At 37.8% G+C, this 15583-nt stretch overlaps 1 protein-coding gene across 2 annotated transcripts in view; it reads left to right on the forward strand.

Annotated features, from left to right (window-relative positions):
* The window catches only part of LOC109913364 (nucleolar protein 4-like), a 336959-nt gene extending 321755 nt beyond the window's left edge, over positions 1-15204 (forward strand). For both annotated transcript variants that reach the window (XM_048596355.1, XM_048596356.1), the window contains 2 exons: positions 10869-11061; positions 13376-15204. In XM_048596355.1, the coding sequence (XP_048452312.1) occupies positions 10869-11061; positions 13376-13578 (396 nt within the window). In that variant the 3' untranslated portion in view covers positions 13579-15204. The remainder of the gene's footprint in view (positions 1-10868; positions 11062-13375) is intronic.
* Positions 15205-15583: the final 379 nt, after the last annotated feature.

Below are 15583 nucleotides of genomic sequence, written 5' to 3' on the forward strand. Positions count from 1 at the left end.
AGTGATTTTTTTTTTAATTGCCTGGCCTCTTGGTTTCCACTGACTGGCTAGGGTTATGTTTACCACTTTAGCAACTCTGACCTTTTGCTGCTATTCTCCTTATTCCTTACCCATAAGCAACCATAGCATCTCGTGCTTGGGAAAAAAAAACTCCTACAAATAATTTTAATTAATTGACCATGGCAAATCTTTTGAAACCAGTTTTCCACTGTGCAGTAATTCTAAACCATTTTACCTGGGATCGATGAATATGCTCATAAATTTCTAATTTAGTAATTCAAGTATTTATGTTTTTCAGAAGAGAAATCTTATATGACTGTTAGGTCTCAGCCAAAGCAATTATGTCTCCAGCATACAATATAGTGACTGACCTGGCATTCCCCTCTGGATAGTTGTCATGGCAGCAACCAAACGTAGGCAGGTTTTGTGAATCTCAACTGCAGATTTTCAACAACGCTTTGGATTAATGTAATACAAATGCTGTTGCTAAAGCATTTTGAGGCATGATACAAACTGTTCTCTTCTACTTAGGGTTTGTAGCTAATTTAAACATTTTCACTTCCTACGTGGCCCAATTTCAAAATGTTATTTACTCTGAATATCAAAGACTTCCTTTGTTTCTGGGAAACTGATCTGATCAAAACACATTTTCCGTGACAAAGTAACCTGCTTGATCTGCACTCATCCACTAATTTAAACTTTCACTCCTTCTACCGCCAACGCACAGTGATGCCAAGTTATACAAAATGCAATGCAGTAGACTAGGCTCTTTCGATAGCCCCTTCCAAAAGTAGTCTCCTCCACCAGTTAGAACTATAAGGACAGCAGATACAGCACCACAAGACCATAAGATGTAGCAGTACAAGTGAGACTTTCAACCCATTGGGTCTGCTCCCGTTCAGTGAGATCATGGCAGATCTGATAGTCCACAATTCCACTTTTCTGTTTCTTTCCCATAATCCTTGATTCTCTTAGAATTACAAATATGTCTCAGCTCTGAATATCCTTAATGACCCAGCTTTGACAGCTCTTTGTGATAAAGAATTCCACTGATTCATTATCCTCAGAAAGGAGAAATTTCACTTCATCTCTGCCTTATTTAGTGATCCCTTCTGAGATTATAATCTCTGGTCCTACCCTTCCATAAGAGGAAACAATCTCTCATCATTGTCCATATCAAGCCCCCTAAGAATCTTACATATTTCAATAAAGTCACCTTCCTTCTTTTAAATTCCAAAAAGTACAGGTCTACCTACTCAGTTCATCTCATTAAAAAATCCCTCCATACCTAGGATCAACAAACTGAATCTTTTCTGACTGCCTCCAATGCCAGTATGTCTTTCCTTAGATAATTGGACAAAAATTGTCCATAATATTCCAGCTGAGGTCTGATTGATATAGTTTTAGTAAGATTTCCCCTACTTGTAAACTCTATTCCCCTTGTAATAAAGGCCAACGTTACTTTCTGAACTTGAATGCAAGCTTTTTTGTGATTCGTGGATAAGGACTCCCAAATCTCTCTGTCCTGTAGACTTCTGCAGTCTTTCACTGTTTAAATAGTATTTAGCTCCACTATTCTTCCTGCTAAAGCACATAATCTATTTCCCCATAATATATTCCAAATGCCTGTCTAGAAATCTCTATTGACTCTTTGTTTTATCCTTACCACTTGCCTTCCTTTACACATCCTTGTAAAGGATGTAATAACAGAATATTTAGAAATATATAATATAATCATTCAGTTCTTGGAATGGCTTTTTGAAAGGGAAATCATGCCTGACAAATTTATATAACTTATATAAAAGGGAAGCATTCGATTTAATATTTTTTGGATTTCCAAAAGATGTTTGATAAGATAAAGCATATTAGGCTAATTCATAAGAGCCGATGGCGTTGGGGTAGTATGTTAATTTGGACAATGGTGTAGTGAACTAATAAAAGACAGAAAGTTGGATGAAGCTGGGGGATATTTTCAAGATGGCAGCCTGTAACTAGTGGAGTGCAAGAGGGACCCATTGATGGGGCACAATTATTTACAAAATATTAATGACTTGAATATGAGAAGTGAATGTACTATAGCCAAGTTAGCAGATGACACAGAAAAATATTGTAAATAAATCCACTACTTCCCCTTTATCTATATTGCTTGTTACCTCCTCAAATAATTCTATAAATTTGTCAGGCATGATTTCCTCTTCATGAAGCCATGCTGACTCTGCATGATGTACTTTTAAATGCTCTGCTGTTAAATAGTTTAATACAGAATAGACTCCAATATTTTCCCATTTTCAAGTATTTAGCTAACTGGCCTAGTTACTTGTTTTTTTTTGTCTCCTTCCCATTTTGAAAAAGTGTTACATTGGCAGTTTCACAATCCTCTGGACTTTGCCTGAGTTTACAGAATCTTCAAAGACCAGTACATCTCTCTGAAGTTACTTTTTTCAAAATCCCTGGGTGCAGTCCATCATATCCCGGAGCTTTATGAGCCTGTAGCACCATTAGTTTCCCTAGTCCTTATTCTCGAGTGATAATTATTATGTTTATTTCCTCCCACCGCCCCTCTCCCCCCCCACTCCCGACCATCTCAATCCTTGATTATTTAGTATTTTTGAAATGTTATTTATGTCCTTATGTGAAGAATGGTTAGAGTCACCTATCAAGTGTACTTTTCCTACTCCATACACTGAGAATGCCTGGTATACTGTGTGTAGTTCTGGTCTTCATGTTAAAGCAAGGGGATATATTTGCATTGGAGGCAATGCAGAGGTTCACTAAATTTACTAAGATGCTTGACCTATGATGAGAGGCTCATAAATTAGGCAAATATTTGCTAGAGGTTAGGAAAAAAAAAGTAGATTTCATTCAAAACTACAAGATTCTTCGGTAATTGATAGGATCAGTGATGAAAGATTATTTCCACTGGTCACTTTGGAATTCTCTATCCTGGAAGGTTGTATATGAATGAGCTATATAGATTTTTTGGTTTCTCAGGAAATGAAGGTTTTATAGGGAACATGTAAGAAATTGGAATGGAAGTCCAAGGTTAGCCAAGACTGTATTGCATGATGTAGCTGACTTTAACGAGCTGCATGGGCTACTCCTGCTCCTTTCTTTTGTGCTTGTATTCTTTTGCTATGATTGTGCATTCACATTGGAATGAGTGAGTGTTTTAAGATTGTGGTTCAGGTGCTGATCAAGCAGGTTGCTTTGTCCTAAGCGATGTAGATCTTCTTGAGTATTGTTGGAGCAACACTCATCCAGCCAAGATAGAAACAGTCCATCATACTCATGATTGTGACATGCAGATTATGGACAAGGTTAAAGGAATGAGGAGGTGAATTGCTTATTACCAAATACACAGCTTCTGACCTGCTGTTGTAGCTACAGTATTTATAACCATTAATCCAATTCAGTTTCTGGTTAATGGTAACCCCCAGAATGTTGATGGCAGGGAATGCATTGATGATAATGCCAATGAATGTTGAAGGAGATGAATAGATCTTCTCTTATTGAAAATGGTCATTGCCTGGCACTTGTGTGGTGTAAATGTTACTTGTCATTTATCAAGTCAAGCGTGAAATGTTGCTGTATGCAGATATAGACTGTTCTAACATCTGAGAAGTTGCAAGTGATAACGAATACTGTGCAATCATGAGCAAACAAGCACGGTTAGGATGGAAGGAAGGTCATTGGTGAAGCAACCAAAGAAGGTTGGATGTAGAACATTATCCTAAGGAACTTGTATGCTCTTATGGTGCAGTAGTAATATCCCTACCTCTGACCCAGGAGGCCTGGGTTCAATCCTATCTGCCTCAGAAGATGTTGGTTAGAAAATATCTAGCTTAAGAAGCTTGTGTTGGAACTGAGAATAATGGCCTCCAGCAACTACAACCATCTTTCTTTTTGCTAGGTGCAGTTATCTCCTTCATTCCAATTGACTTCAATTTTGCTGGGGTTCCTTGGTACCATTCTTAGTCAAATGCTGCCTTGATGTCAAGGGCAGTTACTCTCTCCTCACCTTTTGAGTTTAACTCTTACCCATGTTTGGACCAAGGCTGTAATGAGGTCAGGAGCTGAGTGACCCTGTGGAATACAAACTAAGTGTCATTGTCAACTGTCAACATGCCAGGCAATGACCATTTCCAGTAACAGACAATCTAACCACCACCTCATGACATTTAATGGTGTTATCATCACAAAATTCCCCCAACTGTCAGTATCCCGGGTGTTAGCATTGACTAGAAATTAAACTGGACTCATCATAGTAGCTATAACAGCGAATCGGAGGCTAAGAATGCTGCAGTGAGTAATTCACCTCCTGACTCCCTAAAGCATGTCAACCATCAACAAGTTACAAGTCAGGTGTGTGATGGAATACTCCACACCTACCTGGATGAATGTAGCTCCAACAATACTCAAGAAGTTTGACATCATCCCAGGACAAAGCAGCCTACTTGACCGGCACGACATTCACAAACATTCACTCTCTCCGCCACCGATGTTCATTAGCAGCAATGTGTACTATCTTCAAGATGCACTGCAGACATTTGTGAAAGATCTTTAGATAGCACCTTGCAAGCCCACGGCCACTTCCACCTTGAAGAACATGAGCAGTAGATACATGGGAATGCCTCCACCTAAAGTTCCCCTCTAAACCACTCCCCATCCTGGCTTTCAAATATACCACCATTCTTCTAGTGTTGCTTGGTCAAAATCCTGGAATTCTCTTCCTGGTGGCATTATTGTCAGTTTAGTAACAACACATGGATTGCAGCAGTTCAAGAAGACAACCGATCGCCATGTTCTCAAGGGCAATGAAGGACAGGCAATAAATGCTGGCCAGCCAGTGATGCTCATGCCCCATAAATGAAAAATATTTTTTCACAACTGCACCATCTGACACTTTGCTGATGATTGAAAGTAGACGGCAGGGCAGTAATTACTGGATTGGATTTGTTCTGATTTTTATGTGTAGAGCACGCTTGCACAATAGTTGGGTACATGCCAGTGTCATTGCTGAACTGTAACAGTTTGCCTAAGCTATAGCTTGTTCTGGAGCTCTAGCTTCAATACTACTGCCAGAATGTTGACAGGCTCATAGACTTCACAGTGGTCAGGGCCTAACACTGTTTCCGAATTACCAAATTCCAGAATTCGGGAGAAGGCCAAGCACATCTGACTGAAGATGGTTACAAATGGTTTAGCCTTGTCTTTAACTCTGTGCTCATCTCCCCCATAATTGAGAATCTGGATATTTGTGGAGTCTTCTTCTCTAATTAGTTGTGTAATTGTCCATCACCATTCACAAGTGAATGTTCTATAACTCTATGTCTTTTTCTCTCTATCTATCTCTCTCACACACACCTCTGTTTCTCTGTCCCTCTCCCTCTCACCTCTATCTCTGCTCAGCAAGGGTATTCAGGAGTCAGGTAACAGTACATCCTCAGAGTTCCCTCTTCTGATAATTCTTCTGACTCCTCTCCTCCTCTTTTTGGAACTCATGGGAGATGAAAAACCTGAATTTATGCTTAAAATAGGTGGAACAGAATACAACTTTGGCATACTACAGCTCATGATATCTCACGTATTGGTAACATCAAATCAATAAGAGTGACTTTTGAGTGCAAATTGGAAATGCATCCTTTAATGCTGCAGCAAGTCTTTGGCCACCCCCAGCTCTCAATTACCAATAGCCATGACTTGTGTCAGCCTGTTGATCACAATAACATCCTCCTCTATTGTGGTCCAGCTGGCTCTAGCTGCTGGTCCAGCTTCGGTTCTCTGCCTCTTACTGGAGTTGTGGGCTGTCTTCTTCTAGGAAAGTTATGACTGGAACATCGGAAGTTGAGTGCTGACCTTATAGAGGTTTATAAAATCATGAGGGGCATAGATAAGATGAATAGCATGGGTATTTTCCCCAGGGTGAGTGGAGTTCAAAACTAGGGGGTATATTTTTAAGATGAGAGGAGAAACCTTTAAAAAGGACATGAGGGGAAACTCTTTTTTTACATAGAGAGTGGTTCATGTGTGGAATGAACTGCCAGATGAACAGGTGCATGCAGGTCCAGTGACAACATTTAAAAGGCATTTGGATAAGTGCATCAATAGGAAAGATTTGGAGGAATATGGGCCAAACGTAGGCAAGTGTGACTAGTTAAGTTTGGGAATACAGTCAGCATGGAATAGTTGGATTGAAGGGTCTGTTTCCATGCTGTTTGACTCTAAGATACTATGAGCGTGAGGTGTAAAATGTCTTGAGATTGAATAAAAACATTTAAGGTTGATTGTGAGCAATGATTGCAAGAAATGGGGAAATATTGAGGAGGAATGTGCCCATTTTCTGTTGAAATGGAGAGTTAAGGATGAGATTGGAGTTAAGTAGGATGAGGATAACAGTAAGACATGTTGGTCAGAAGCAAAAGGAATGCTAAGGAGATCGGAGATTGATGGCTGCTAACTGAGAGTTATAGAACATTCACCTCGCCTGACCTAATAAGGTACTAAACCTCTTTAGTGCTCAGCTATTCACAGTCTATATTTAGATTAGATGTGGGAATCTAAATGTAATATTTCAAGCTGGCAAATGAAAAAAATCCAGGTGGATGTCTGTGTTGTGAGGAGGATACAAAGATGCTTCAAAGGAATTTGAAGAGGCTAAGTGTGTGCTTAAAAATTCAGCAGATGGACTGCAATGTGGAGTAATGTGAGATTAGTTGTCAAAACAGATACAGACATTTCTTAAATGCTGAGCACCGAGAAGTGTTGAGCGTCAAAGAAGCCTGGGTCTCCTTATTTATGAGTTATTGAAAGCTAACACACAGGTCATCAAGTAATTTAAACAAATGGTATTTCTTACAAGAGGATTTGGATGTCGCAGTATAACTTTCTTACTGAAATTCTACAGAGCCTTTGTGAAGCCACACCTGGGGTATTGTGTGCAGTTTTGGTCCCCTAACCATTAAAAAGATATACTTGCTACTTATGAAGTACAATGAAAGTTACCAAACTAATTCCAGGAATGAAGGGATTATCCTGTAAAGAAAGATTAAATAGTCTGGGTCTCTATTTTATGGAGTTTAGAAGGTTGAGAAGTAATCTCATTCAAAAGTACAAATTTCCTCCAGAACTCAGCAAGGTAGATGCAGGAAGGATGTTTATTCTGACTGGGCCAGGGGGAATCTTATGACCAGTGGACACAATCTCACAATAAGGGGCATTTAAGCTGAGCAGTGGAGGAATTTCTTCAATCAGAGAGTCATGAATTATTGCAATTCCCTGACTCAGAAAACTGAGGAGTCATTGAGTTAGTGAAAGATTGAGATTCATAGGTTTGACAAATTAAAAACTTCAAGGATACAGGGATGGTGTATGAAATGGTGAACATCAGCTGTAATCAACTGAAATGGTGCTTGAGGGGCGGAATGGCCTATTTTTGCTCCCATGTCTTATGTTCTTATAATCCCAATTGTTTTATAACTCAATTTCAACTAGTAATGGGAAGCCTGCTGTATAATTTTATAACTACCTTATTTACCTATCTTCCTACTTTCAAGCATCTGTAGATATGTACATCAAGATTTCTCTGACATGCTACACTTCTTGGTATCCTACTACTTATTGTGTACTCCGTTGTTTTCTTTGCCCTGTCAACATGCAGTGTCTCGCACTTCTTCGGATCGAAATCTCTTTGCCACATATCTGAATAGCCGACTAGTCCATTTATATTTTTCTGCAGTTTACAGCTTTCTTTCTCACTATCAACTACGTGACCAATTTTTGTAAATGTTGTTTTAGTCATGCTCCTAATATTTAAGTCTAAATAATTAACATAATAAGTAACAAACAGCAAGGGTCTTAATGCTGAACCTTTTTGGGGCCTCATTGAAAACAGGCTTCCACTTTGCATAAATGTCCATTGGCATCACCACTTTGTTTCGAGCCACTGAGTCAATTTTGATTCAAATTTGGATCTTATCTGTGGAACCCATGGGTTTTCACTGTCTAATTGGTCTGTAATTTGCCAAAAGTCACACAATTCCATTTAGACAGCTTTAAAAAAATCCAATTGAAATCCATGAACACATGTTCTGTTTAAAAAGTCCCTGTAGAAAATAGGTAATTATTCTGTACCTTTGTAAATAACAACTTATATTGAACCATTGGGAAGTATTTCATCTGGGCCTGGCAATTTATCCACTTTCAAAGATGCCAAAAAGCCCTTTGAAATTTCTTCACTCAATATGTTTGTACCATTAAATATTTCTTCATAAGTAAAATACATTCATTATTAACCCTCTTTTGTGAAGACAAATACAAAGTATTTCACACACAAGTCACCTTTTCACTTCAAAATTTTATTCTTTAAAAAAATGTCCGGGTGTGGTATGGCGACCTTCCAACCTCATGCAGCGATAACCTGGCTTGGTGTGACAACCTCCCGGCTTAGCACAGTGGCCTCCTCTCATAGGGGTCTCCCAGCCTGGCATAGCAGCCTCCTGGCGTGGAGTGATGACCTTCCAGCTTCCTCCAGCCTCCTGGCGTGGTGTGTCGCCAGTGCAGTGTGGAGCCAGGGCCCTATGCAGACTGGAAGCTAGGTGCCAGCCTGGTCTGCCGTACTGAACTTTTATTTCTTTAATGCTGGACATTTTACTTCTGTATTGTCTAAAATCTTGTAACTAAAGTTGTGCCTGGGTACTTTTGTATTTAAGTCGGCGCTGTAATTGACGACGTAAAAACTTTTCACTATGTTCATTGAGTATATGTGACAGTAAAGGCTATTCTATTTTTCTTTAGTTAATCTTTCACTGTATTTCAAAAACATCTTTGAGTAATCATTGTTTTTACTTGCCTATATATTTTCATGCCCTCTCTCTGCTTTCCCAATTTCCTTTAACCTCTGTTCTTTCTCTATTGCTCAAGACTGTAGTATTTAGCACTCAGTATCAGACTGAATCTTCTCTTTTTGCCTCATCCTACCATATTATTCTCCTTGGAGTGCAGTGGTCTCTAGATGCTTTGTGGAAACATATTTGTTCTGCACCCTTCTTGCCACTTCCTTGAATTGTATCCTATAATTAGCACTGATTTACATCCATGTAGTTATTTCCTGTCCATTCTTTGTCAAATCACATTTCGGTTTAGCAAAATTGTTTTATCCCCAAATTTAAAATTTTTACTTTTGTCTACAATTGTACTTTCCCATAAGCAGTAATTTTAACTGAATTATGGTCTCTATAACCAAAATGGTCTCTCTCCCCCACCTCTCTGTTTTCGTTCCTTAAAACTAAGGCAGAACTAGGCCTTTTGACCTTGTTGATTACTGACTAAAATCTTCTGAGTGTATTTTGACAATTCTATGTCTTTTATACCTTAGGTTATGCTGAATTTACCATCAGAAATGTCCATTATTGTGTTAGTGGAAATGACCATTGGACAGTCCCTGTGAAGATAAACTTCTGTACTCACACTGGAGATGTTGTGTGGAACTACCCTTGTACTAAATGGGGTATTGACCATTCGGAGTGTAGTTTTTTTTTAAGCACTCAGCACCAAACATGATCTTTCTATCGACAATGTAGATGGAGGTTATGCACATTCAGAGGCCAAGCTCCAAACAATGGTCACAGATGTAATGAGAGAATGGGCTTTAGGCTAGGCATTCAGAAGACAAAGATCCTCTACCTGTTTGCTCCCACCATACAACATCCCCCCCGCCTCTCCCCCGCACCTGTCAAAGTCACTGGACAATGTGGATCAACTCCAAAAACCTATGAGCCTCCTGTCAATGAGGACAAACATTGAGGATGAAATTCAATGTTGCCTCCAATGTGCCATTGTAGCCTTTGAGGAACACAAAGTGCTTGATGAAAATACCCCTCTTGTCTTTCTATGTGGTAGAGGGGCCATGTAGGAAGTAGTTGTCACAGCAGGTTCCTATGATGCATTTATTTGGACAATGCCTGCTACTGCTACTGTGAAGCAGGAGTGGAGGGAATGAATCTTTAAAGTAGTTCATGTGATGCTGATCAAGTGGGATCATGGTAATCACTAAATTAGGTTGGATTTGTCTTGCTTTTTGTGGACAGGTCATAACTGGCCAATTTTGCGCATTGCTGGGTAGATATCATTGTTGTGGCTATTGCTTACCTTGGGGCATGGCTCATTCTGGAGCTAAGACCTTCAGTATTACTATCAAAGTATTATCACGGCCCAAAACGTTGGTGTATTTGTGAACAAGTGAGTTTTCAGCAACACAATAAGTGATACTAACTTTTGAAAACCTCATTGTATGGACTGGCATTTCTACATAAGAAAATAAATGTTGTATGTTTTCTTTTACTTTATGTTTGATTTTTGTTTCTCTTACTTTTAATCAAATCTGTAATTCACATTCTTTATTTTGTTTTCTTTACATCATTTATAAGTAATACACATGTCCTGGTTTTTACTTCCTGTTTTGGATAGGACAAGGTTCAGTGATAATGCTGCATACCACTGATTGATTGAAAGTCTTTGCTGTTGCATGCTCTGTTCAGAAACATCATAGATCCCCTGTACAGCATGTAATATTGGAACAGAAAGCAGATTATTGGATATTACTGCTGACAAGTTTGCAGAAAGTGTATAGCAAGATGAATGTTGAAAGCCATTCATTCACAACAGAGAGCAACATTTTGGCCTAAATTCAGCCATATTGAGAAAGTTTCCTCCTGCTTCCATAAGATGTACTTTCAAAGCTTTTACTGAGAACTGGACTATTTTAATTTTGAACAAAAACTTTAAGCTGCTTTTGCTTCTACTGTTACCATAAACAGCTTTCATATATAAACTTTGCATCCTAATAAAGAAATTGTTTTTCACTTTTGCAGGAAGAGCCAGTTGCACTCGGAAAACAGTGGACAAGAGAATCTGCTCAGGTCACTTATACAGCCCCAACAGTTTCTTACTCACAGGAGTTAATGTATATCAATGGAAATACGAGCTATAATTACCACGGTTATGGAGGGCTGGGTGGTGGGAAGCAAAATCCATCTTCCTTACCAAGTGATGGTACCAACAGTGGTGAGTAGCATTACTTATGCATTACTATCATCAATAATGTCTCAAATGGTTTCAAGGTGAAACAAAAATCTTTGCATAACCATCCATTATTTATATCCATGTTAATTCTATCTTATAAAATTTTGTTTTGATCCCAACTGATGTTGTAACTGGACAAGACACATCTCAGACAGGAACCTGGTTGGATAGATCATATTTTGATTTTTTTATAAATTGTCTCTTGCTGAAACACAAGATCACAATGCTGCAGATTTTGCTTTGACAATAAAACAGAAGTTTACTTTTAAAAAATGCTGAAGATAAACTAGAGTAAATCAATTAACTTTATTTAATACTCATTCAAAGATTTTTACATACATTAAAAGTATGTTTCCATCAATTTCAATTCACTTTTAGAAATTGAAAAGAAATAAAACAGATTTCTGTAGTACTTAAAACACACCTCTAGAACTGTACCCAAAAACACCACTCTTACAATATTCATACCAAAGTCCCCATATCTAACACCTCAGTAGATGTAAGTCAGTTGTGACTTCGTTGTTTAGACTGGAACTACAGATAACTTCTCCCTGGAGCTTAAATACACCCAATCTTAAATGCACTTAGCTTTAAGGGCTTTATGCCAGCACTAACTCTTCACTCTTAAGGACACCTAGTTCATTATGTATCCATCTATTCTCTGAAGCACTAGTCTATACAGCCAACCTATTCTAAGGACATCAGGGGACTGCCTAAATCTCAAAGTAAAAGTGAATACAAAAGTCTTCTTTACTTTGCTGAGTCACAAAACAATCCAAGATAAATAAATAAAATTCATTAGCAGTACACACATGCCTTTCACTCTAAAGCTAGGCCTCAAAGACAGTTTTAAATCACCATGGCTGCAGAAATACTTACAAGTTAATTGTTAGCTTCAAACACAGAAAATTCACAGGTTACCATTTCAAAGACCAAACCCAAACTTACAATAAATGCTATTAAATATTTATGCATATATATATGTAAATTACAGTATACATCAATATATCAATATGAGTTCCAAATATAATTACACAGAAGGATGATGACCTAAACAGAAAAAGGAGACATTAGAATCAGTGAATGAGTGAAGAAATTTAACAAGTTGTGTCATGTTAATCCTGTCTCAGTTCAGACCAGAATCCCAAGTATCTATGAAAAGCCATTGGTTTTAATGTTGTAACTTGGTCAAAATTTAACCCTTGGGTACACTTACTAGTTGTTACGGTATGGACCCTAATTATCATCAACAAGCCACAGTACCTGAATACTGAAAGATTATACTGTTTTTAGTCAGGTTTGTACAAAAAAAAACTTGCAGCTAACATTCTCCTACACAGATAAAGAACTTCCCTGATAAATAATGGTGTAGATTTTACCACTTCCATCAGAAAAACAAATATGCACTCACCTTTATATCAGTTCTCTCCTGAAACTTACTGACCAGCAGCTTTCTCTTCTGAAGTAGCTTAGAGGGGAATCAGTAACAGGAGCAGAGTGGATCATTTTTGTAACTATCCTCCTTTTTCAGCAGTAAATGCCATATTCTCTTTGAGATTTAGAGGTCTTGTCACCACTTTGAAAGCTACTGAGAGAAGCTAGGTGTATAAAGGTAAGTATGGAGATAGGGTGGCAGGTGTGTCGGGTTTGTAGAGTGTCAGATGGATAAGAATGTAGGTCGCTAGGTAGGTTATGGTGGCAGGTAGGTGAGTGCCAGGAGTGTAGGGTGACAGTTAAGATGCTAGGTGGGTGAGGATCAGAGGGTGTGAGGGGTCGGAATCAGTAATTGGGATGAGTAATGAGAGAGAGTTCAGAGTTGAGTCAGAGTTCAGTTAAATTGTTATCTAAGAGTTAGACAAGATTTTTCTGGGTAACTATTAAACTTAGATGAGTCAGAACCCTCTGAAATCTCGAACTCTTATCTCAGAGGGCTTTGGATATCGTGCAATTGCCTACAAGAAAATTTCAGTTTCCCAGGCAATTTCCACTAAATGTGTTGCATCAGGATTCCCACATAGTCCTGACACACATCTCCAATCTATGCCACTGCACCGATCGTCTTCTCAGAATTTCTGGGCCATTATGTTTCATTTTTGATGTTTTTAAAGATTTACAGTACATTATCTGTTATATGCTACATAATCCTACCAAAGGGATAGTTCGAATATCAAATATGTAAGTTTTTTTGCATATGGAATTATCAAAGCAGAAATAATAAGAATTATTTGAAATTAAGGAGTGATATTAATTTAGAAATGAATCCATATGTAGAGTAATGTTTCAATTCTGTTTAAAGGACCAGCAGATCTCAGCGTGAAGAAGTCACTTGCGTCACACTCTGGGTCATCCAACATTAACAATTCCAAAACCCCACCAGCTCAGCTGAGTCCAACTGAAATAAATGCAGTACGGCAGCTTGTTGCAGGATATCGGGAGTCAGCAGCATTTTTACTTCGTTCTGCAGATGAGCTGGAAAATCTAATTTTACAACAGAATTAATTCCTGATAAGCTACCCTCGTTGCTGTTGATGTTTATATTTCTGGGGAAAATGCATTTCCATTACTCTACAGTACCATGGAACAACAACTATCACAGTCCCCCATCATACCCCTGAATGTAAAACAACATATTGGACCACCTTTTGTCTTTTTGAGGAACAATTGCATTTTTAGCGTAAAGCTTCAATCTGTTTATTTCATATTTTCTAACTGAAGTAACAAAACAAACAGACCACAAATATTTAACCATCTTCAATGACTGAATGCCAATTAAAAACAGCAGCATCAATATTGTCTTACGTTTCAAGTGCAATATGATTTTAAGGTGCTACTAATAGTTTATTTTGGACAATTGCTATGGTGAGAAGAATTTAGAAAGATTTTAAGAGAATCATGGTGTAGTAGTTATGGAGCAGAAGTTGGGAATTTGGTGCTGGTTTTCAGGGTTGTGATAACAGGTTTATGGGGAGTTAACTAAGCCAATATCATTTATCATATTGGTTTTATTCTCCAACTATTATCTATCCCCATCTGACTCACAAGTAACTCTACCCCTATGTTCAGGTAAATTCAATCCTGAAAACTAATATGGTGCCTGGATAAATGCATCTGAACATGAAATAGACAAGTTGTTTATTGGATTAATTTAAATCTGATGTTTGTTGGAGAAATGAATCAAAAAAAACATGAGATGTACTTCACTGTAAGTTGTATATTTTGCAAGTAACAATCTGAGAACTTTGTACAGTTTAATTTTAGAGAATTCTATGAGAGGATGTCTTCTGACACCATTTACTGTGGGATGTATTTTGCTGTAGGTTGTATATTTTGCAAGTAACAATGTGAAATCTTTGTACAGTTCCATTTTACAGAATTCTATGAAGAGGCCAGGAGACATCTTTTTTGATGTGATGTGCAAAATGTGCAGTTTACTGCAGTATTTTGTTGTTCCCTGAAATCTGTACTGACCGGATGCAGTTCTCTCACAATTACTGTGGGTGTACTTAAATTCTGTCAATCATTTTATAAATTATTACTTATACACAATTTGGTGTTAATTTCTGTTGTTTAGGACCATTTTCAGTAATTCTTGAGAAAATTGCTTTTGCTTTTCATGTTGAATATAATTTAAATTTTGTATTATTGCTGTGCACTTAGTGAAGAGGTATAGTGGGAATCCCTGTATAGTTTCTACACTTGTGAATTCCTTAAAATCTGTCTCATTCATATTGATTCTCATTTATGTTTTGATAATTGTGTTTAATGAATCAGTAACATTTTGAGTAGATGTGAATTAGTGTTTTTCAATTTGTTAACAACTCCTGACTGTGATTGTGAACTGCGTTATGTGCACTTTGTTCTATAGTAATTGGACAGCACTGACATCTAAGCTTTTTGTAATGTTTATTTGATTGATTGGTATACTGTTTAACAAAGTCAAAATGGTTGGTATTGTAGGTGAATATAAATGTGAGAAAACCGTTACTGCTATAATCCAAATATTTGTGGATTGTTCCTTCTGCAGCATATACCTCTTATTAGAAAGCTGGAACCAATAAATATTGAACAAAATTAGTTTTGAAACATTTTGACAGATAATGCCAAAATATATTTGTAGTGGAATGCACATGCCTTTCTGTCCTTGATAACACCTGATTTTAGTAGATTCTAGCTACGTACTTACTAAAGCAAGTTTATGCATTGCCCAGGAAAAGCCTTTGCAGGCTATCATAGTCATTATGACATTGTTTTCTGACTGTACTTAAGAGTTCCCACTCCTGCAGCGCAAACTTAGTAGTCGATTTTGAAAGTGCAGTTATGGTCAAATAAAAAAAAATACTGCAGATGTTGAGAATCTAAACAAACAGAAAGTGCTAAAGAAACTCAGCAGGTCCAACACTATCTGTGCAGAGAGAAAATTAGTCAATACTGAGTTTGGTATGACTTCTTCAGGCCTCCCCGTTCACAATGTTGGATCCTGCAATCAATCACTGGATGTCTTTGA

This window comes from Rhincodon typus, chromosome 4, assembly GCF_021869965.1.
Source record: "Rhincodon typus isolate 14 chromosome 4, sRhiTyp1.1, whole genome shotgun sequence".
Classification (NCBI taxonomy): Eukaryota; Metazoa; Chordata; class Chondrichthyes; order Orectolobiformes; family Rhincodontidae; genus Rhincodon; species Rhincodon typus.